This window comes from Oncorhynchus mykiss, chromosome 9 (genome assembly GCF_013265735.2).
Source record: "Oncorhynchus mykiss isolate Arlee chromosome 9, USDA_OmykA_1.1, whole genome shotgun sequence".
Lineage (NCBI taxonomy): Eukaryota > Metazoa > Chordata > Actinopteri > Salmoniformes > Salmonidae > Oncorhynchus > Oncorhynchus mykiss.
This window is the reverse complement of record NC_048573.1, coordinates 32,109,110-32,132,910: the sequence shown is the minus strand read 5'-3', so window position 1 is coordinate 32,132,910 and position 23,801 is coordinate 32,109,110. Positions and strand designations below refer to the sequence as shown.

General features: G+C 41.9%; 3 protein-coding genes across 7 annotated transcripts; 1 reads left to right on the top strand and 2 right to left on the bottom strand.

Moving 5' to 3' along the window:
- Nucleotides 1-8,157: 8,157 nt before the first annotated feature.
- On the bottom strand, nt 8,158-10,152 carry zgc:112271 (BolA-like protein 2). Its single transcript, NM_001160518.1, is given in 3 exon segments — nt 8,158-8,725; nt 8,832-8,929; nt 10,073-10,152. Coding segments are annotated over 3 exon segments (261 nt in total). The 5' UTR covers nt 10,136-10,152; the 3' UTR covers nt 8,158-8,625.
- A 589-nt stretch (nt 10,153-10,741) lies between these two features.
- slx1b (SLX1 homolog B, structure-specific endonuclease subunit) lies at nt 10,742-18,607 on the top strand. Of its 5 annotated transcripts, XM_036987798.1 has the most exons (6): nt 10,742-10,806; nt 11,312-11,384; nt 11,484-11,535; nt 17,337-17,660; nt 17,820-18,032; nt 18,195-18,607. In XM_036987798.1, the coding sequence occupies exons 1-6, from the start codon at nt 10,785-10,787 to the stop codon at nt 18,222-18,224; spliced, it is 714 nt and encodes a 237-aa protein (XP_036843693.1). In that variant the 5' UTR covers nt 10,742-10,784; the 3' UTR covers nt 18,225-18,607. The 5 variants fall into 5 exon arrangements, with proteins under 5 accessions (XP_036843693.1, XP_021471076.1, XP_021471080.1 ...); XM_021615401.2 differs by lacking the exon at nt 10,742-10,806 and having other exon boundaries at nt 10,819-11,384; XM_021615405.2 differs by lacking the exons at nt 10,742-10,806; nt 11,484-11,535 and having other exon boundaries at nt 10,963-11,384.
- A 4-nt stretch (nt 18,608-18,611) lies between these two features.
- Nucleotides 18,612-21,119, bottom strand: LOC110531922. Its single transcript, XM_021615407.2, has 7 exons — nt 20,980-21,119; nt 20,531-20,709; nt 20,188-20,298; nt 19,969-20,022; nt 19,627-19,788; nt 19,151-19,276; nt 18,612-18,954 (listed from the first exon to the last, which is right to left on the bottom strand). The coding sequence occupies exons 1-7, from the start codon at nt 20,984-20,986 to the stop codon at nt 18,919-18,921; spliced, it is 675 nt and encodes a 224-aa protein (XP_021471082.1). The 5' UTR covers nt 20,987-21,119; the 3' UTR covers nt 18,612-18,918.
- Between the last annotated feature and the right edge of the window lie 2,682 nt (nt 21,120-23,801).

Here is a 23,801-nt window from a genome sequence, read left to right as displayed (position 1 = left end):
GAGCTGCTTATCAGAGGGAAGATCAGTCAACAAAGTGAATTGGCTGTGGAGCTAACGGTGAGAAAAGTCTTAGGAATTCAGTTCTTACACAGGAGGAATTGTTGTGTATTGGAGATTGAGGAGAAATGGCACCTCAATCGCTCTCATACACAACAATAAATTGACTGTCTACGCACATCCCTGCACAACCAAAAAACCCTTCTTCATCTCAAAGTACTTACTGCAAACCTCCCCCCAGCCCATTGACTTTGACAGACCAATCTTGTCAATAGTAGCCCTTTGCAGGGAAATTATGCAGACATGTCTTTGTATTGCGTTTTGAGAATCTACAGAGAATAATGAGGTGGTTGTGTCATTACTGTTGTAGTCTTCATTTTATACTTTTCAGTGTCCGTTGCTGGTTTCTGTTCCAAAATCTTGTTGTGCTCTATCACTGCAAGGTGTGTCCACTCCCTCATGCTTGTGTACCCAAAATGCCCCCGCTTTGGGGAATTTTTCAGCAGGGCACTGGAATGACACCAGATAACCTGAGTTTAACAAAAATAATATGTCAAAACAGAACAGGGGACTAAACACTACCCAATTCATGTTTATACCATGCTTACTGTAAATCTTAGTCGTCAGCTTGTAAATGTTTTGGCCAATTTACCCTTACATTGTGCAGAGCTAGGTGTTCGAAGCGTATGTTGGTGGAATCAGATTCTGTACCACCTACAACAAAATACACCTTTTAACCACCCCACTAATTGTATTGATCTCTATTAGACTGGCTAGCTAAGCATACCTAACATGGACATTTCAATATTGTCAGCTTGCTGTTAGCTAACTAGCGTCACAAGATTGCTAGCCAACTGAGAACCCACCATATACAATTTATACACATTCATCATTGCTAGCAACACACAGAGTGAGTTAGCTATATCAACAATTCTATTTTTAGTAACAGTGTTTTCCAGACAAGGGTGGAATAGATGGCTAGATACTCTTTATTTGGTAACATGAGCTAGCTTACATTAGCTAACGTCAGTCAAAGATAAAACGAACAAACAAATATGTTTACTCTGCTGAAGGTCTAGTTGTGACACCGCCTCAACCCCCACCACCAGGGGATTTGTATCCTCCACTGGACAACCTAAAATTGCAATGTCCCTCAGTTGTTCCTCTGCATCCTCCTCTAGTTCATCGAAGTATTGCATGGAAGCTATTAAAAATAAATCCACCAAAACTGACAGTCGCTTACAGGCAGCTCAGCTACAGTTTTACACAGCAGGTGCTTTTCAAACTGGGGGCCATGGTCACAGTCGTGGCAGGGGTGGTGACAGCAGAGCAGCTAGGGGGGATAGTGATGGAGTTGGAATGGAGATGGAGGCTGCTTCTATTATCACAACCCCGGCCACTGGAGAAATTAGTGTCCAAAGAGGTTGGAACCAGGAGAGAGGAGAGGAGATGGCTCAGAATACGGACACCCCTCAGGGGAAACAACATCTTTAATACAGCAATGCCCACAAGTAAAAGTAGACCAATCTGGCCCAAAGCTTATGGTAAAAATACAGGGAAAATAAATTCCTATGTTGTTAGATACAGGTGCTACTACATCCACTTTTGGTAAAGGAACTGGATTTGGCCTAACCCTAACCAATAAAACTATAAACGCATTCCTCCACCCCAGTAGTACAATTTGAAACAAAACACATGCCCAGTAAACGTTGAAGATTATTTTATATATAAATATTCTTCAAAGTAGCCACCCTTTGCCTTGATGATAGCTTTGCACACTCAGCATTCTCTACCAGCTTCACCTGGAATGCTTTTTCAACAGTCTTGAAGAAGTTGATAAGCACTTGTTGGCCGCTTTTTCTTCACTCTGTGGTCCAACTCATCCCAAACCATCTCAGTTGGGTTGAGGTTGGGTGATTGTGGAGGCCAGGTCATCTGATGCAGCACTCCATCACTCTCCTTCTTGGTCAAATAGCCTTTACACAGCCTGGAGGTTTGTCGGGTCATTGTCCTGTTGAAAAACAAATTATTGTCCTACTAAGCGCAAACCAGATGGGATGGCGTATCGCTGCAGAATGCTGTGGTAGCCATGCTGGTTAAGTGTGCCTTGAATTCTAAATAAATCACAGACAGTGTCACCAGCAAAGCACCCTCACACCTCCTCCTCCATGCTTCACAGTGGGAACCACACATGCGGATATCATCCGTTCACCTACTCTGCATATCACAAAGACAGCGGTTGGAACCAAACATCTCAAATTTGGACTCATCAGACCAAAGGACAGATTTCTACCAGTCTAATGTCCATTGCTCGTGTTCCTTGGCCCAAGCAAGTCTATTCTTCTTATTGGTGTCCTTAAGTAGTGTTTTCTTTGCAGCAATTCGACCATGAAGGCCTGATTCATACAGTCTCCTCTGAACAGTTGATGCTGAGATATGTCTGTTACTTGAAGTCTGTGAAGCATTTATTCGGGCTGCAATTTCTGAGGCTGGTAACTCTAATGAACTTATCCTCTGCAGCAGAGGTAACTCTGGGTCTTCCTTTCCTGTGGCCGTCCCCATGAGAGCCAGTTTCATCATAGCACTTGATGGTTTTTGCGACTGCACTTGAAATTCAGATTTCTTGAAATTGACTGACCTTCATGTCTTAAAGTAATGATGGACTGTCATTTCTTTGCCTATTTTAGCTGTTCTTTCCATAATATGGACTTGGTCTTTTACCAAATAGGGCTATCTTCTGTATACCCCCTACCTTGTCAAAACACAACTGATAGGCTCAAATGCATTAAGAAGGAAAGAAACACACCTGTTAATTGACATGCATTCCAGATGACTTTGACTGGTACTGTATGTATTTCACCCACCCAACCATTTCATTTACTGGGAAGAGACTTGCTAACGACACTGCGATTTATTGTACTCATGAGTGGGCAAATTGAACCACTTCTCGAGACGGAGTGGGAAACTGACTCTGTCTCAGTATATTCTGTCTCAAATTCCAGACTCATTATGAACAGGGCACTCTAATAATGCAATATTTTAGTAATCTGAAGCTAATCTACCTTTTATTGTTTGCGTTTCCTATGGGAACAGAGGGATCAAGCTTGGGACTGATATTACATTTGAGGTCTCCATTCCCCGACACATCTGGAGTTTGGGTCAAAGATAAGATGTGTCCTTGGTGTTGTGAACTCAAATAGGCTGTAAGGGACTGAGGACAATTTGGAACGGAGGTATGAATAATTGAAAAGGATACAGATTTTGTCAACCTGACATGATGATTTCCAAATACTATTTCGATAGCGTTTGAATAACACTGGTGATTTAAGTACGAAGGTCATTTAAAAAAAGAAGAAAAAAAGATGTTTCCATTAAGTGTGACACTGTCCATAATTAAAGTAAGTAGATCCAAGACTAAACCAGCACCAATTCTTTGCAGGACCTAGCAAATTTGTTGAATAACAGGTTTCATATTTTATTGATGTCCCAAGGGACAGAAAGTACAGAACGCAAGCCATTCATCAATGCAACTGGTCTAGACTATAATATTGCAAGTGAAAGGAGCTCTGGGATTGTTTACTTTAATAGGTGCCCATTTCGCTTAATGGTACCCTGTATTATCTGATGAGTCTCCAGTATGATTATGTATACGCATGGTTTTATCAAGGCTTCCTGCCCAAAATGCAGTAAGCTCGATTGAAAAAGAAAAGGGAGGTAAATAGCATAGGCCTAGTAGTACCGAATATTGCATTTTTATGACTGATTAATATATAGCATAGTGAATACTAATTAAATGTTTGTTTTCTCTTCCAGGACTGGTGGAATGTCCAATACCCAATATTCTGATGAGTTTAAAAAGGATTCTGTATCTCTCCCTTTGAAATGCTTCCTGAGGCAGGTGCTTTGGAAGAGCAGTTAGTGAAACTCTGCAGTACTATAAAGTATAAGGGTACCCAGATCGGGCTGTAAAGGGAACTCCCAAATTAAGTATATCCTGGTCATTTGTTTGATTTTTCCCTACGTTTTACCACACACACACCAGCATACACACGCAGCCCACCTGTTATGAATATTTGTAGTGGTTAATACCATTTCTGATTTATTTTATGTGTGATTTTTCTATGAGTTTAGTAGGTTCTTCATGGGTTAACAAAGATGCACCTTAAAGGGCCACAAAATACATTTTCTGAAGTATGCTTCTCTGCTTCTCAAAACTCCCCCAGATGGCCGTCCCAATTACTATCTCCAGCCTGGGTAATAGTCAAGTGGCACAATAGAGGTAAAGAACCTTTTAAAACCCAGATGGAAATGGACCACATCAGATCGCCCTCACCACCCCCACAGTGGTAAAGTGCTTGGGAAAAGACACATGGATATTGATGTGGACAAAAGGCGGTAACCTTACAGACCGAGATCTTGATTGGGTGGAGGATGAGGTGTTTAGTATGAGAAGATTTGATTTTAATAATGCTACCTCTTTGCCCAAGCAACCCATCACCCTGGCCTACTTTCCCCCAGGATATGGATATTTGTGTTATATAGCTAATGGAACTGGTCCCCAGTTGGGAGAAAGTCATTGAAAGTATAACCTTTGTGTCTACAATAACCTTACCGTTACTGTTGAGAAATGGAACATTCTACCCTAACATGGTCATTGGGAATACGTTATAAACTTAAGAATGTCAGTGTGTAATGCTAAACCTACTTCCTCAGTAAGTACTTCCTATGTAGGTGTGTGGTGGAAAAGCCTACTATTATCTGCCAATAAACTGATCAGGCTCATGTTATGCTGCCCATGTTGTTCCTGCTGTGCGTGCTACCCAAGAACCCCTATGTCACCCTTTCTCCCACTTGTATAAGAGACACAAAAATTATCAACGGAAATCAAATTTATCAACCTATGGAGGTCTGGATTTGGAGTCACACTCAAAATTAAAGTGGAAAACCACACTACAGGCTGATCCAACTTTGATGTAATGTCCTTAAAACAAGTCAAAATGAGGCTCAGTTGTGTGTGTGGCCTCCACGTGCCTGTGTGGCCTCCACGTGCCTGTATGACCTCCCTACAATGCCTGGGCATGCTCCTGGTGAGGTGGCGGATGGTCTCCTGAGGGATCTCCTCCCAGAACTGGAGTAAAGCATCCGCCAACTCCTGGACAGTCTGTGGTGCAACGTGGCGTGGCGTTGGTGGATGGAGCGAGACATGATGTCCCAGATGTGCTCAATTGGATTCAGGTCTGGGGAACGTGCGGGCCAGGCCATAGCATCAATGCATTCCTCTTGCAGGAACTGCTGACACACTCCAGCCACATGAGGTCTAGCATTGTATTGCATTAGGAGGAACCCAGGGCCAACCGCACCAGCTTATGGTCTCACAAGGGGTCTGAGGATCTCATCTCTGTACCTAATGGCAGTCAGGCTACCTCTGGCGAGCACATGGAGGGCTGTGCGGCCCCCCAAAGAAATGCCACCCCACACCATGACTGACCCACCGCCAAACCGGTCATGCTGGAGGATGTTGCAGGCGGCAGAACGTTCTCCACGGCGTCTCCAGACTCTGTCATGTCTGTCACATGTGCTCAGTGTGAACCTGCTTTCATCTGTGAAGAGCACAGGGCGCCAGTGGCGAATTTGCCAATCTTGGTGTTCTCTGGCAAATGCCAAACGTCCTGCACGATGTTGGGCTGTAAGCACAACCCCCACCTGTGGACGTCGGGCCCTCATACCACCCTCATGGAATCTGTTTCTGACCGTTTGAGCAGACACATGCACATTTGTGGCCTGCTGGAGGTAATTTTGCAGGGCTCTGGCTGTGCTCCTCCTGCTCCTCCTTGCACAAAGGCGGAGGTAGCGGTCCTGCTGCTGTGTTGTTGCCCTCCTACGACCTCCTCCACGTCTCCTGATGTACTGGCCTGTCTCCTGGTAGCGCCTCAATGCTCTGGACACTACGCTGACAGACACAGCAAATCTTCTTGCCACAGCTCGCATTGATGTCCCATCCTGGATGAGCTGCACTACCTGAGCCACTTGTGTGGGTTGTAGACTCTGTCTCATGCTACCACTAGAGTGAAAGCACCACCAGCATTCAAAAGTGACCAAAACATCAGCCAGGAAGCATAGGAACTGAGAAGTGGTCTATGGTCACCACCTGCAGATCCACTACTTTATTGGGGGTGTCTTGCTAATTGCCTATAATTTCCACCTGTTGTCTATTCCATTTGCACAACAGCATGTGAAATGTATTGTCAATCAGTGTTGTTCCTAAGTGGACAGTTTGATTTCACAGAAGTGTGATTGACTTGGAGTTACATTGTGTTGTTTAAGTGTTCCCTTTATTTTTTTGAGCAGTGTAAAATGGATTTAAAAAAAATCCTCATCAATCTGCACACAATGCCCCATAATGACAAGCCAAAAACAGGTTTAGGCATTTTTGCAAATGTATTAAAAATAAACGAATTAAATATGACATTTACATAAGTATTCAGTATTCATAAGTAACATTTACTCACTACTTTGTTGAAGCATCTTTAGCATCGATTACAGCCTTGAGTCTTCTTGGGTATGATGCTACAAGCTTGGCACACCTGTATTTGGGGAGTTTCTCCCATTCTTCTCTGCAGATTCTCTCAAGCTCTCTCAGGTTGGATGGGGAGCGTCGCTGCACAGCTATTTTCATGTCTCTCCAGAGATGTTCGATCGGTTTCAAGTCCGGGCTTTGGTTGTGCCACTCAAGGACATTAAGAGACTTGTCCCGAAGCCACTCCTGTATTGTCTTGGCTGTGTGCTTAGGGTCGTTGTTCTGTTGGAAGGTGAGCCTTTGCCCCAATCTGAGGTCCTGAATGCTCTGGAGCAGGTTTTCATCAAGGATCTCACTGTACTTTGCTCCGTTCAGCTTTCTCTCAATACTGACTAGTCTCCCAATCCCTGCTACTGAAAAACATCCCCACAGCATACTCCCACCATCATGCTTCACCGTAGGGATTGTGTCAGGTTTCCTCCAGTCGTGATGCTTCAGGCCAAAGAGTTCAGTCTTGGTTTCATCAGACCAGAGAATCTTGTTTCTCATGGTCTGAGAGTCCTTTGGGAGCCTTTTGGCAAACACCAAGCAGGCTGGCGTGCCATTTAACTGATTAGTGGTTTCCGTCTGGCCACTCAACCATAAAGGTCTGATAAGTAGAGTGCTGCAGAGATGGTTGTCCTTCTGGAAGGTTCTCCCATCGCAGAGGTACTCTGACCAAGGCCCTTCTCCCCCGATTGTTTGGCCAGGCGGCCAGCTCTAGGAAGAGTCTTGGTGGTTCCAAACTTCTTTCATTAGGAATGATGGAGGCCACTGTGTTCTTGGGGACCTTCAATGCTGCAGAAATGTGTTGGTACCCTTCTCCAGATCTGTGCCTCGACAATCCTGTCTCGGAGTTCTACGGACAATTCCTTCGACCTCATAGTTTGTTTTTTGTGCTGACATGCACTGTTAACTGTGGGACAGATAGATGTGTGCCTTTCCAAATCATGTCCAATCAATTGAATTGACCACAGGCGGATTCCATTCAAGTTGGAAACATCTCAAGGATGATCAATGGAAACAGCATGCAGCTGAGCTCAATTTCGAAAATCATAGCAAAGGGTCTGAATACTTATGTAAATTAGTGTGTTTATGTGTTTATATTTGAATAAATTTGCAAACATTTCTAAAAACCTATTTTCGCTTTGTCATTGTGTGTAGATTGATGAGAAAAAAATATAATTGAACTGACTCGCTACAAATGAAGAGCCAGTGATTTTATTTATTTGACCTTTATTTAACTAGGCAAAGAGTTAAGAACAAATTCTTATTTTCAATGACGGCCTAGGAACAGTGGGCCTGTTCAGGGGCAGAACGACAGATGGTCAGCTCGGGGTTTGAACTTGCAACCTTCCGGTTACTAGTCCAACGCTCTAACCACTAGGCTACCTTGCCGCCCCAATAATTGAAGTCTCTTCAGAATTGGACTACTTGATAACCAACCACAACTATAAAAGCTTCAGAACTGGATTGTGAAATCTCCAGCTCTCCGACGGTTGTGTGGCGTCTAGCTTTATCTGAAGCTTCAATAGACATCAGTGCACATGCACACTATCTAGTCCTTGGAAAGAGAGCTTTGTACAACAGACGAGTCATATAATCAATTCTCAAAGCTGTACCAGCCCATTTTATTCATTTACACACTTGATCTCACATAAATAACTTTATTTGGGGCTTTCCAATCTGAAAAGCCATTTCCTTGAGTCAAGTCATTCATTGTTATGACCGAACAAAAGCAGTAATGGTTTATTTAAGTGATAAGATTTCATTTTAGTTTTTCTGCCTGTTCCGTGTTATGCGTTGTTCCATTCCTAATAACAATTTGGTATAATGTCAGTAATAATCACATACCTCCACAACAAAAACTGAAAGTGAAGTTTCAGTACACTCATTCAATCATTAAGGAATTCAGACCAGGATTGTTTTGTCATCATGTTTAATACTTAATTTCAGTCATCATTGACTGAAATTAAATATATGTTAGGCCAGAAAGTCAATATTGTGTGAGCAAGTGTTGCTTATTTACACATAATAAGTTGTCAAGTAAATATGGTCAGTGTGTGTCTTCATCACTGTGCTTTCTGTTTCTCCCACTGTTCTGGTGTCAGCGTCTTCTGTTCAAAGGCATGGATCTCTTTTAGCTCTTCAGCCAAGCAGGTGTTCACCATCCTGAAAAAACAAAAATCAGAAACAAGAGTCAACTACAGTCTACTCCACATATCCATTCAAAGTTAGCTCATAACACATATCAGCTCTACCTGCCCACTGTGCCTACCTGTGTCTCGCCAGCAGTGGTTTCCCCTCAAACTGGGGAGACACTATTAGAACTTTGAAGCTGGCAGCACATCTGTTAGGGGATGTGTCTTCAACTTCCTGTGAAAATAAAGCCGGTAGAACAGGGCATTGGTGGGGTGTGTCACACCATAGCTCAGGAGTGGCAACGTGTGAATGGTTTTGCTCCAGTCCTGTACTAACACACACTCTCTGCCTCTCCTGATTTTCTCTCTCTGATCATGAGCAATTGAGTAGTAGAATTGGGTAAGAGCAGAGCTAGAACAAAAGCCTGTACACCCAGTAGCTCTCCAGTAGGAGTGTAAATGTACAAATACAAAATGACCAAAATCAGCCCAATTCTGTATCACTAATTGTTTTTTCACCAATCAATCACAGCATAAGGCAATTTTAGATTTTTTTTAACACCTTTTTTCTCTCCAATTTTGTGGTATCCAATTGAGTTACAGTCTTGTCCCATTGCTGCAATTCCCTTACGGACCCGGGAGAGGCGAAGGTCGAGAGCCGTGCGTCCTGCAAAACACGACCCAACCAAGCCGCACTGCTTCTTGACACAATGCCTGCTTAACCCAGGAAACAGCACCAATGTGTCAGAGGAAACACCGTACATCTGGCGACCACGTCAGCGTGCCAAACCCTCTCCTAACCCAGACGACGTCTCATGGGTCTCCCAGTCACGGCCAGCTGTGAGACAGCCTGGGATCGAACCTGGGTCTGTAGTGACGCCTTAGACCACTGCGCCACTCAGGAGGCCCACGCACATTGAATTTAACAAACAATTGGTCCCCCAAAACATGCACCCCTCCGTTGAATTTCAAAATCCCGATGTGGCCCGAGCTTAAAATAAGTTTGCCCACCCGTGGCATAGGGGTATACTACAAAGCAGGATCAATGAGTTAGCCTGCTAACTTGCCAAAATATTCTAAAATAACTTTTTATTCTTGGAAATATAAGCTTGAAAAGTGCATGTTCTAATGGTCCAACAACCAAAACCACATGTCTAAGTTTCTTAATTAAGCAGAAAAGCTATATTTATTTCTGGTTGTTTATCAAAGTTGTTTATCAAGTATAACACCCAGATCTTTTCACATCAGATTTTCAGAGGTGATCTGATTAGTCAAAAGACCAATTAGTCCAAATAATATCAGAATTGAACTCCCTGTGTAAACGCAGCCTATGATGCGCAACATCCATGTTCATTCATTGCGGAATAGGGATACATACCACATGCACCGCTCCGATCTCCTTGATTAGTTTGTCACGGATGTGATCTGTTGTAACAGACATACTTTTGGTGTCGCTTTATGATCCAAAACGTTACGGTAGGTTATTTTGTTAAACAAGATGACGAAGCGAAAGGGAAGGTCCACTACCATGTATGTATTGAGAGGCGGAATTAGATACTCAGGAAATGTGAAAGTATCCAATCGCAACTATGGAGTCAGAACTTCTAACCAAACAGCTACCAAATAGGGCGGGAAGAATATTTTTACACCAATGAGCGCTAGAAATGGACCATCTCGGAGTGACCAATCAATTGGGACATGTGGGGGTCCTTATTTTACGATCTTGTTTCATTTCTTGCATGAATAAATAGTTTGTAAATATACCTTCTCACGTGATCAAAGATACACAATTGTGGGATTTTTCTCGTAAATTCACATTTTGATATGTATAAAATGTTAGTAGAATGTGTGCTTTGAACTATGTTATGTCAGGCATTAGCTTGAACCTCTATTAATTTGAAAAGAGAAAACGTTTTGTTACAACAAAGATTATCTATTATACTGAGAAGATAGTCGAGTGACCGCTCTAACAATGGAAATACATGTCCTCCAAGATGGAAGGCAGGCGAGATCAGGTGGGACCATTCTAGCCAATGAGAGGGCAGATACGCTTGACACACCAATACGTCGTTTTTCTCAAAGTTGCAGGAATGCCACGTGCATCCACTTATAGTAAGTAGTACGTCTGTAACAGCATGAACATTAAACGTTATTAGTCAAATAAGCCTCAAGTAATTCGACACTATCATAGATCTAAATACAAAATGGGTTTACCTCACATGGACAGATTTTGGGTGGAGTAAATGCTCTCGCTTCGCTTCTTCCTCTTTTGTTTACCGTACATTTTTCTCACGTAGTATCGGTTAGGGGGAAATTAATGTGCATATGTTTTTCATAATGCTGGAGTAAAACTATATATTACCATACTACTCACATCAGGTTTAAGTTCCTTTTGTAACCAGGTAGAAGTCAGACTAGCTAGCTAACTGTTAGCTGACACTAACTTGCTTATTATTGACACATAACTCTACATCTGGATTTTATTTTGGTGACTTGATCATTTCATGTACATCTACTATGGTCTTGGAGGTAGAGAGTTTATTCGGGGTGTACATGCTGTATTGCACCAATCCCAAATTCAAGGGTCGTATCTACATTGGTTTCACTGTGAATCCAGAGCGTCGTATAGGACAGCACAACGCCGGGCGACACCGAGGTGGAGCCAAGAGGACCAGTGGAAGGGGACCTTGGTAACTAACAGAACTAATGTAAAATAATATGTTGCCATTTCTACAGTCTTTGAGAGACCTTGTGCAATCATGTAGATTTTGTCTTTGTGCCGTCTCCAGGGAGATGGTTCTCATCATTCATGGCTTCCCCTCTGACATAGCTGCTTTGAGGGTAAGTCAGTAGGAACTGCTTATCTTTAGCCTAATAGGCTGATCACACCGCTCGCGTCGCGATATTTAGAAATCGATGTTATTCAATGAATGTGCCAATGAGCATCTGCGTTGCTAAGGGCTAACATAGAAGTCATTCCTATTTCTGACGCAGATCGCGCTGCAAGTCCTGCCTCTCCCATCTCCTCATTGGTTTACGCTTTGATACACCAGAAGTACATTAATTTCCACTGGAACTCTGCGCTTGCCTTGCAGCATTGTGTTGCAGAGGCAGTTTCAGTGCGTTCTGTGTGGTGCATATTGGATTTTTCGAACGTATGCATCAAATTGTATGCATTGAATTGACAGAAAGTAGCAAAATGTGAATGTTGAATTTTTATTGCACACATATCAAGGAAAAAAAAAAGTGGGATAACATAATTAAAACAGTTTGGCTGTAGAATTTCTTTATTTTTTTGTATAAATGTATTTGCCAAGTATATTATTTATTCGATGACATCCACAAATTAATTGTGAGAGAGAGCCTATCATATAATTTCCCTCCAAAATGCAGTTTTGGAGCGAAATGCAATAATAAATAGTCAAGATAGCAGAGTAGGATCTTTCAACAATGAGACGAACATTGAGGAAGGTGGTCTTGATCGTGCTGTTGGACCGGGACCAGCCCCGCTGAAAGTGCCGTTCTGTGTGGGTCCAGAGATGGTTAAAGTCCCGAAAGCAAGTAGGGGAGTACCACCGTCTCATTCAAGAGCTTCGACTGTTTGGAAGAGGAATTCCGAAGTTACTTTCGTCTGGACCGAAGCCTGTTCGATCACCTGCTCCAGATGGTCGGAGCCAGGATCGCTCGAATGGATACCAACTACCGGGAGTCCATCAGCCCAGATGAACGCCTGGCAATTTGTCTCCGGTAAGCTAAATTCTAGTACATTTTTAAAGCCTTTGATAGCATAATTGATTGATATTTGATATATTGCTTTTATGTGCAAGCTAAAGGGCTCTCTAGCTAATAGTCCCTATTTGACATCAGATGTATTTTTACAGAATGTCCATTAGGACTATAACTTTTCCCAAAGTTGGTTTATAATCCTTTTTTAATTATGCAATGTTACCAAATGAAAAGAAAGTTGGGGTGCCTTCTGCTCTGATGAAGGTAGGCTAGTCTTCTCCAGGACCCATTGGTTCAAGACAGTTAGTCATTCATTACGTTCTTATTGGACTCGCATTCACTCTTAAAGAAAAGGGTTCTGAAAGTGTCCTTCTGCTTTCCCCATAGGTTAACACTTTTTGGTTCCTGGTATAAAAAGGTTATACATGGAATCAAAAAGGGTTCTCCTATGGGGACACCCGGAGAACCCTTTTAAGTAGATGGTACCATTCTTTCTAAGAGTAGAGTTGGCCTGGGCTACAGTTTATTGATATAGTCATAGACTGAATTGTACTGTTTCAAGGCATTGTTAATGATGGTTGATGAGTATTACAATATAATTAGTAGAGCATAATATACAGTAATGAGTAACAGTACTCAGTATGAGTAGATAAAATATGTGGGTGGAATTCAAGTTACACACACTGTTGATAATTATTTTGAATTATATTTTAGATTCTTGGCGACGGGACTCCTACAGGACCATCAGATTCAGCTTCCGAGTTGGACGGTCCACGGTGGCAGGCATTGTCCCCTCTGTGGCACAAGCCATTTGGGACTGTCTGGTTGGTGAATACATGTCTCTCCCCAAGGAGGAAGATTTGAGGGGTATCGCTGCCGAGTTCCTGGAGAGGTGCTATTTCCCCAACTGTCTTGAGTCCATTGCCGGGAAACATGTGGTAATCCAGGCTCCACCGTGCTCAGGTTCACAATTCTACAACTGCAAGGGTACATATTCAGTTGTACTCTTGGCTGTAGTAGATGCCATCTGCGGTTTCCGTGTTGTCAATGTTGGTGCTTACGGCAAGGGAAGTGATGGCGGGACCCTCCGGGACTCTGCCTTCGGCCAGGCATTTCAGGATGGCACCCTGGAGATTCCACCACCTGCATCACTCCCTGGGGCAGAAGACCTGGGACCTGTTCCCCACGTCTTCGTCAGCGACGAAGCCTTCCCTTTGGACACCAGCTGCCATTGCCAAAGCCTGTAAGGATCTTTAACATACGACTGTCCAGGGCAAGGTTAGTTGTTGAATGTGCCTTTGTGATTCTGGCAGCCCGGTGGAGAATGTATCGGAGAGTGCTTGGTCTCAGTCCCTCAAATGTTGATGCCTGTGTGAAGGCCACATGTGTTCTCCACAACTACCTGCGGAGGTCTTTTCCAGGAGCCGCTCTGGATGAAGATGTGCACGCCAAATGGTTACCTACCTGTCACCAGGGCAGGTGCCAACAACACCCCCAGACAGGCACTCCAGGTGAGGAGGAAACTGACCACCTACTTCTCATCGCCAGCAGGTGAAGTTCCATGGCAGTATGCCGTGGAGTGAAACAGCTCTTTTAAGAGCCCCCTAACACAAAGGTTATTTTCAGAACCATCCACCGTTGTCCATAAAATTGCATTTTTCCCCTATATTATTTTATGTATAATTTCCTCTCTTCATTTGGAAGTTATATTTAAGTGAAATGTGGGAGTAAAGAGCACACCTTAACCCCTTCCCTCTCCCATTAACGGCAGTATTATACACACCTGGCATGGTACATCAGGTGAGCGGGAGCACTAATTAAGGTTATACGACATGATAACAAAGGGAAAGGGTAACCTAGGGTCCATAAAAATATTACAGTTTACAACCATGTTCACTGGTCTGACAAAATACAGGTGGGAAAAAAACTAATTAGGAAGATAATGTGTTTTTTTTTTTTTTTTTTTTTTTTTTTTGATCGGCAAATGTGTAGGGAAGAAATAAGCAGATTAAGTCTAAATGAGATATTAATAAACAACTGAAACAACTGACTATGAAAACATAATTTAATAAGTATTCAAGTACAGGAAATAACATGACAGGTATGTATGTATGTTGTTTTTGTAACTATTGAAAGAGGTGTGTGTGTGCTTGTAAAAATGAAAAATAAATGAATGTATAGCCTGTAATCTGTAAGACAACAACAAGAGCATGTATTTTTGGCACAACTGCAGACAGATACAGGCACTACTCATAAAGCCTAGACATAGTAGGGGAACTTCAGACATGGCCATAAAGAGAGAGAGGGCAGGGCACTGGAGATCTGAGGTACAGAGAGGACTGGAGGAGAGGTGTGTGTGTGTCTGTCTCTGAAAAAAAGAAAATAATATTTAGCCATAACACAGCTAAACAAACAAATGGCCCGTGGATTTCATGGACCAGTCGATGGAACTTAACTTCACAAAAAGTTTCAACACCCTGGTTTTCAAGTGGTTTTAAATGAAATAAATATATTCACCTTTAGTCTTGTAAGAGACCAAGAAGAGCATCTGTGAATTCTCCAGTATATGAGTTTGAATTCTGTCAATTCAGAAATCTAATAATAGATAATAATAACTAATAATGAATGCTATCCTAACACTTTATAAACAAATTACTTTATGAATTGACTGAATTTAAACGGAACTGGCGTGTGTGAAAAGAAAGGTACAATGAGGGAGGTCAAAACAACAACCAGACAACTCCTCTTCCTGTCCTTCCTGTTAGCTGGTCGGCTAAATTGACTCCATTTATGGAAAGGAAGAGAAAAACAACACATACAAGCTTAACATAATATAACACCATAAAAGGTGAGATTTATGTTAACTAAATACTGCTTGTATAGTGTAGTTAGTGGTGTAAATATTGGAACAGTGTGGTAAAGTTGGTAATACTTGCTGTTTACTCATGGAATTTGTATTTCAGATCAAAAGATGAATATGACAGGCAAATATTTAGACAGCAAACTGTTGTTTTAGGATATTTTCTAACCCAGAAACAACAGCTATACATTTTTCTCATATTAATACTTTGATCTGAAATACCAATTAACCTACATGAGTATACTGTAAAAATGACCTACTTTACTTCACTGTCGCAACACTTATGACACTACTTGTGATGTGGAGGAAAAAGAAACGGATCATTGAACTCGACTTTGAAAAGCAGCTGATACATTTTAACCTTGACTGCTGCTTTTCTTTGCTGGCAGCCTTTTCGGTGTTGGCACCAGGCTCATGGCAAAGAGGGTCTCTTCATCCTCCTTCCTGTGAGCATCAGGTTGGGCTGCATCCCTCTCGACGGCTTGGAGGAGCCTCTGCTGAAATGAGTTGAGTGGATCTGGCGATGGTCGCCCTTGTAGATGACATTGAGGGTCTTGATGCTCCGGTGGCGACAACACTTGTGGATGACGTAGTAGAGGGTCTGGCTGTAAAATTGTCACTCGTTGCCCTAGGCACAATAAATGGATCCAGAAAAGAAAGAATGTGGCAGAAGCGCCAAGGCTGCTGGCCTGAAGCTGCTGACCCAGACCTCTTCTTCTCTTTCTCTGCCCTTCTCTCTCTCTGATACCTGTCCCTGAGTCCTCTCCACTTCCTCCCACAGTCTTCTTAAGATAGACATGAACATGATAAGCCAAACCATTACCTAGCATAATTATAGTTATTAGATAGCTATCATGGACATGTCACCTACTGTACACACAGACACACACATGGTTATCTGACCAAATTATTAGTTGTACAGTACTATCTACCATTTCTATTACTATTTATCTGACATTCAAACTCAGTCAAACATGATTATTTGGGAAAGTTATCAGGGATAGTAACTAGCATAATTTATATGACTATTTCTTTCACACACACACCTCATTGGCTAGGTTAGCAAGCTAGGTTAGCTAGCTAATGTTAAAAATCTGTCGTTATGCCCCTGAACAAGGCAGTTAACCCACTGTTCCTAGAACGTCATTGAAAATAAGAATATGTTCTTAACTGACTTGCCTAGTTAAATAAAGGTAAAAAAAAAAAAAATAGCCACATCTAACACTGCTCACTACTAAACTGACCTGGCAGTCCTACTCTCGTGAACACTTGTCTCCAAGCAGCGTTCTTTGTGTTTATGTCCCTGTAGCTGTCAGCAGTTGTGTCAAAAAGACACTGTTTTGAGGAAACTGCGAAAATGATTCTCCTCCATGTGTCCAGCCGCATGCGACCATCTGCAAAAGATACCTGCATCAGTATAGTTACTTAGCTGCACAAAATGTTATGCAGTAGTGATGCAAAACAGAGTCGGTGTGTTCGAAGTGTTACAGAATCAGGTACCCATGTGCCATCTCCTCATTAGTTATACCCACGTGGGTGACTGAAAGACAAACAAGGTCAGTGGCGGTAATGAACCTAATTTATGAAAGTTGCAAATCATAGTATAAAGTCAAGAGAAGAAAAGGCCTGGAAGGAAGAGAGATGACTAGAAACGATTCGGTTTACCGTTTTATGTGTGGATTAATTGGCGAAGTAGAGGACCTTGTGTATTTCAGGTAAAATAACAACTCAATGTTTATATCCCAGGACAAATTAGTTAGCAAGTGCAAGCTACTAGCTAAATTGCCATAAATGTTTAATGCTTTTCGACCTGTCCCCAAAATAATATAATTGGTTCAGAGTTTGTTTTGATATTTTAACCTGCGTGTCGTGATCACGTTTGGTGTGGGGTGACAAAATACATTTATGCATGATGGCACACGCGCGCAGCCGGTTTGGGTTCTGTGTAACTTTCAATTCATCAACCTTAGTTACACCCCGCCCCATACGTGTCACTTCCCCACCAGATTGACGTTTCAAGACCTAACCTCTGTCTTCTCCTTCCTTTCATCAACAGTTTGAATGGGCATGGCAGAATCCCCACTCCTCCCGACGCCTGTCCCACGTCACCCGGCGCTCAAAGAAGGAATCCAGCCTGCAGTTCCACTGGCGTGTGGTGTCCAACATGTTGCGGGTGATGCCGTGGAGCCGCCTGCCCCTCACCACCCGCTGGCTCAAGCAGGAGTACAGGATGGACTTTGAGCCTGGCCTTCAGCCGCCGCTGCACATCCCTTTGGCCTTCGGCAGCATCAGGGCCAGGAAACAGAAACCGAAGGATGTGGAAGAGGAACAAGAGGAGAAGGGTGCAGATATATGCCTCCTTTGTCAGGGGACTGTTAAGGTAAAGCTCATGGCGCTTTATAGTAAAGCTGTACAGTGGCCACCAATCCTGGTCCTGGAGAGCATTGAAGACGCAGGGTTTTGTTCCAAACCTGCATCGAAACATCTAATTTAGCTAGTTGACTGCTCATGTGGACCTTGATTAATTTAATCCTTTCAGTCTGCAGATAAGATGACCTGCTTCCATCCCTTATGTCACATGACCAGCCACCTGATTTGCTTAGCCAAACACTTTCTGACGGGTGAGGCCGCACATCTCCTTCCTGTGGAGGGGGAGTGTCCCGGTTGCCGTCACTCAGTACTGTGGGGGAGTCTGATTCGCCACAAGAATGGCTGTTACGGAGACCTGGAGAAGAACACAACCTCATCCCAAGTAAGTGGCGATTCAAATGTAGGAATAATGATTGTTAGTGTTTTGTATTTTACTTATTAATTGCCTCAATAACTAACAGTAAAAATATTAGGATGAAGGCCCAAGGCATCTGTGATACTTCTGTTAAATGACTTGTAATAATGCATCTGTGCTGTTCCACAGAACCATTGGACAGATGAACTGCAGTTCTAATCTGAATGTGATCAGTCAGAACCTTCCTAATATGAACTTTGAACTGCTACCGAGTCACCATGACTGTACAGAGAAAAGACTGCGAAGATAGGATGAAATACAGTAGATCAATGACTAGCAAGTTACTCTTTAATGGACTTCCTGCAACAGCAAAGGGTTGATCAATTGATTGATCCATCAGAAGATTTAATGTATGCACAAAAATCATGCTGATCTGGTGTGAAAAATGTTTTTAATGCAGCATCTGAACCCTTTTTATATTGTATCTGTTAACTAAAAAACAATCATGAATAACGCAGTTTTAAATGTGTGTGTAAAACCTATATGTATTGTATGTACAACCAATAAAACATAGATGCTTTGTTTTGGAGCCAAGGAAAGCACACGTTTTTGACCCTGAGGAAGTGTTTATTTCAATATGATGTACCCACAAAGTTTCACTCTTTAAACCCATCACTAAAATAGCACCTGAGACCATATAGATCTAAACAGACATACTCTATCATCAGAACACACAACAAAATAACCAAACTATTTCATAAAAAAGGCAACCATATAACATATCAACATCAAGTGTTTGTGCAAGACAGAAAACATAGTGACAAATAGATTTGAAAAAAGTGCATGGCTAGATAGACCCATCAGTGTCTCTTCATGATGGCTTTAGGTTCCTTTCTATGTACTTCATCTCTTGTCACTGAGCAGGGCTAGTATATGCAGTGACCACAGGCTTTAAGAAAGAAAACATGATTAAACAACAATGAAAGCATTCTCAGATTAAGCATAGCAGCTAAACTGTAAATACATTGTGTATGTGATCAAATAGCTTCAGTGAAGTGTTCAAGAGCATGTGAGTATGGAACATGCATCTGGTCAAACCATTTGGCATGTGTTCAAATTCTCATGCTCTTGAAATTAACTCTTACCATGCTGGGTGCTGCAGGGGAGCAGAAGCGGAGCAGCTTGCAGCTGTAGATAGTCAGGGTGACAGAAATGCCGAGGAGAGTTGCGTGCACGAGGAACCACTCGACATAGAATGGATACACTGAATTCTGGGTAGGTGTGGGCGATAGCAGACACAGAAACAGAGTTTGAGGTATGAGTGAATGACGCTACCATACTGTTGCTACGTTTACTTTTCTAACCATCTTCAGCACTATTTGTATTGTGTTTTAATATTAATGTATTCCATCAACAACCTTTGATTGACACATACAGATGTTCTGATTGCTACCAACTACTAAGTCTCTGAGCTGTACAAGACAATAGTTTCCCCAGAACTTCCCCAAATCTTGTCACTGTGAGATTCAGCTGAAGTAGTTGATCTCGGGACAGATACATTATATAGGCCTTATATACAGTATACTGTATAGTCTGTTCTAACTATTTCTATGCGACTCACCATCAGCTTGTCGCAGGTGATGTGATGATGTGTGTTGTTGTAATCAGTGAAAAGCCAGCAGTCTGGCACTAAGTGGGTGTCAGACAGCTTTCCTCCTACGACGACCACGTTGAACATGGCCATAAGGCAGGTAGCCAGCTGTGTCCCCAGACACGCCTTCAGCTGAAAGGACGAGGAAAATAAGACATTAGATGTTTTTGTCTTCCAGATATAAATGAACTCTCAGTTAGATAATATGATAATTTAGCCTGGTTACAGATCTGTTTGTGCTCTCTTGCCAACTGACTGTAGGAGTAGGCAAAACAGCACAAACAGATCTGGGTTCCGACTATGATGACTCACTGTGGGAACATGAAGACTCTGTGCTGCTATGGCCACACTTCCCGCCACTATCGCCTACAGAGAGCACAGCACAGTTAGCTGAAAATCCCCCATTTCATGGCAAAATACAGCAAGGAAAAACAAGAACAAATCATAACTTTCTTCAATTGTTCAATAATAGCATGAATTTATAAAGCTAATAAGCGGCCAAGGACATGCATAGAGAAGTATCCTACTCACAGACAGGGAGCCTATCGCCCTGGTTACTTCTTCATTTCTCTGATCCAATCGGTTGGCTACACTGACATAAACTGAGTTGAGCACAAACACACCCAAAGTGATCTGAGAGACCTATGATGAGAGGAAATATCCACAAAGTTAAGATTCCTACAGAATAAATGTAGTAGGAAGAACAGTTTTATAATTGCATTTTAACGTTATTAAATCAAGTTAAGTAATTGAGAACCAATTAACAATGGAATACAATATCAGTAGTTTAGAAAAATAGCCTTATTCTGTAGGGAATTGATGAGGATTTAGTTGTTTCTTAGATTTCGCATTCCGCAAAAATAGACTCACACACCCCCAGTGCTTTGGGCTGGAACTCCTGGTAGGTCTTGCGGGTCGGGGTCTCAGTCTCAGCACCTGGAAAGTCGTGGTCCAGAAATGTAACATCGAAGAGGGAACCTCTCTCTTCATTCACGTCGCCGGCAGGTTGTGAACTGGCGGATGAGTCCGCAATAACCCCAGTTTCAGCAACAACTTCGGCGGGATAGAGGATGGAAAACCATATGCCAATGTGGAAAACAGACCCCTAACTGTTTTAGCCTATACATAACCATAACTGTTCTAGGCAATAGGCCAAGGTAGGCTTCCAGAATTGGACAAAAATAAACCAATTTATTTCTTAGGGTTAGTTTTCGTTTGTTTGGAAATTACATTTGTTGACCACATTATCCGGACATTTTGAAGGAATTATGCAGCCTAATAGGTTGAATTTAAATAAACAAATGCAATACGAAAATAATTTACCTTCCATTTCCACAGAGTTGCTGCAAAGATATCCTACAGCCTATTTAATAAACAGCTTACGTTTTGTATTTGAACGTAGCACATAAAATGAGACGAGTAAACGCCCAGTAAAGTTTTATTTTCCATAATGTCTGCCCTCTAGTGAGAGAAATTTGATCCTACATTCCGAAGTTGTGGCATAGGCACATAGGCAAACCATTTTTCAGAAATTGTATTCCATAATCATACATCTTATTACTAGAATCCCAGTATGTTTTGAGTTGCACATTAATCAATCAATCAAATTGATTTATAACGCCCTTTTTACATCAGCCGATGTAAACAAGTGCTATACAGAAACCCAGCCTAAAACCCCAAACAGCAAGCAATTCAGATGTAGAATCACCGTGACTAATTTGGACATTTGGAAATATAACAGAACATAAAAGTTAACTCAATACAATTTATTTTAAAAATAACACTTTTTTTAATTACAAAAAGAAACACAATATTACTCTTAGCAATTAGAAATGACATATACTGTACAACCACATCCAATATATCAGTCAATGGGAAAAAAATACATGTTTCTTCTGGTTGATTAGTTAATATAAACTCAGCTAAAAAAGAAACTTCCTCTCACAGTCAACTGTGTTTATTTTTAGAAAACTTAACATGTGTAAATATTTGTATGAACATGACAAGATTCAACAACTGAGACATAAATTAAGCAAGTTCCACAGACATGTGACTAACAAAAATTGAATAATGTGTCCCTGGGGGGGGGGGGGGGGGGGGGGGGGGGTCAAAATCAAAAGTAACAGTCAGTATCTGGTGTGGCCACCAGCTGCATTAAGTACTGTCCAGCGACGGTGGGTTTGTGCCAATAGCGACGTTGTTGCCAGTGATGTCTGGTGAGGACATGCCTTACAACAGGCCTACAAGCCCTAAGTCCAGCCTCTCTCAGCCTATTGCTGAGCACTGCTGGAGGGATTGTGCGTTCCTGGTGTAACTCAGGCAGTTGTTGTTGCCATCCTGGTATCTGGTCAAATAGTTGATTTTAAACTATTAGAATATAGGCCAGTCAGCTCAGACACACCATAGGTCTAGTATTTGTGGGCCTGCAGTCGAAACTAAAACTTCGACCTTGTCGAGTCTGTTGTTTAAACTCCAACCAAACGTTTATTTTCCATGAATGCTAGTGTCTATTCTTTATGTTATATTTCTGTTGACACGGACCATTCTGGCAGCAACAGTAGACCACCTTGCAGCAGCCAGTGTGACAGAGATAGCAACGAGAGCAGCCTGTATCAGGACCTGTGAGAAGCCCTTGACTGCAGCGTGCAGTTCGGGGCCGGGCTCAATGTGGGCGGAATCAAACATTGGGGCTGGGCTCAATGTGGGTGGAGTCAAATGTGTTTAACCCGAACCCTTCCCGTCTCCTTCAAGGTCACCCAAGTTGAGGTAAACGTCAAAGGTATCAACGTCAACAAATCTTAATCGAACCTACATGGATAAAAATATAAACCATGGAAGTAAGTGAGACTGTCATTATGCATAATGTACTTTGTAATATTCATGTTATTCCAGTGCGGTGGTATATTTTTATATGACCAACTACCGCACAGATGTTAGCATAGCGTTAATTAGCACCCATTTGCACGTGAGCTAGCTAATTGCTCACAATGAGGGAATCTTATTTGGACAAATTTGTCTACTTGAGCTGTAAGCCTAGGTTTAAATGTACAGTTTATGCAATCGATTTGATTGTTGATTTTCTGTGTTTCTTCAATGTATGCCTTGTTGTGTTTGGTTGACTCTAAATGTGTATCGTTGATGCCATTCCCTTAGTTACACATAGCGAGTCTACACAGCCTACACATAGTATATACAATAATGAAATCACCTGGTTCCAACATACATGGCAAGTCAAGAAAATACATTACAACTTGTCTATATTGCAAACTGAAGTTAAATAAAAAAAACTTCAAAACACATTTCCGAAGAAAGCATATACACATTGCTTTGAAAGATTTTTTGCATGTGAGTGCATTGATGTGAGAAATGGTGTGTTTGCAGTCAAAAAATACATTTTCTAGTCCAGCAACACCCATACATGTTGTGAAAAATACTTGGGCTAATTCAGTTCCAACTGTGTTCAAACCTGTTATGCACGCTGGAGTATAAAAAGATGTTGAATTGTACTTTTTCTTTACTTTCACATACACTGTGTTCACAGAAACATTGCTCGGATCTTGTCCCCTGGACCTTGGAGGACTTTTGGTGTGGATGATGTTCAGGTTAGATATTAATTTAAATGATTCCACTGAACTGTACCATTTGATTGTCATTCCTTTATTGAAAATTGTACCTTGTTCACACCACAGGGCCTACAAAGCAAGGTTTCTCAAACAACTGGGAGGAGTTTGTTTTGAAGGTAAGATGCTGGCTATTCAGTATATTATATTTTTTCTGTTATAACATTTGAAAAGCTATTACTATTTCTGTGCTTGCAGCATGCAAAGCACACTATTGTTATTGCTCTTACTTTTTCTTGTCTATTATTCTTGACACTTTTTGGGACCTTTTTCCTACCATTTTTACACTACATACACAATTCATACATCAAACTCCTGCAAAGCTGGATGCTGATGTGACATGCTGTGACTTCTTGGTGTCTTCTACATCCTGAAATATATTCCTAGAGGGGGCGTGGTATTATTATTATGATTTACTAGTATCATTATTGTTATCATAACTATCTACCTGAACAACCTACTCTTTCTTAACTTACAGTACGCTCTGATAATCAGACGCCTCACAAGTCCTCAACTGGCAGCTTC

Bases quoted from the DNA above. Each gene is read 5' to 3' on its own strand.
- slx1b (XM_021615401.2), top strand. From the start codon at position 11,212: ATGGTCTTGGAGGTAGAGAGTTTATTCGGGGTGTACATGCTGTATTGC. The intron at 11,385-11,483 runs GTAACTAACAGA...TGCCGTCTCCAG, and splicing joins ACCAGTGGAAGGGGACCTTG to GGAGATGGTTCTCATCATTC. The intron at 17,661-17,819 runs GTAAAGCTCATG...TAATCCTTTCAG, and splicing joins TTTGTCAGGGGACTGTTAAG to TCTGCAGATAAGATGACCTG.
- LOC110531922 (XM_021615407.2), bottom strand. The intron at 19,277-19,626 runs GTGAGTCGCATA...ACACCTACCCAG, and splicing joins TCACCTGCGACAAGCTGATG to AATTCAGTGTATCCATTCTA. The intron at 18,955-19,150 runs GTAAGAGTTAAT...TCTTTCTTAAAG, and splicing joins CCCCTGCAGCACCCAGCATG to CCTGTGGTCACTGCATATAC.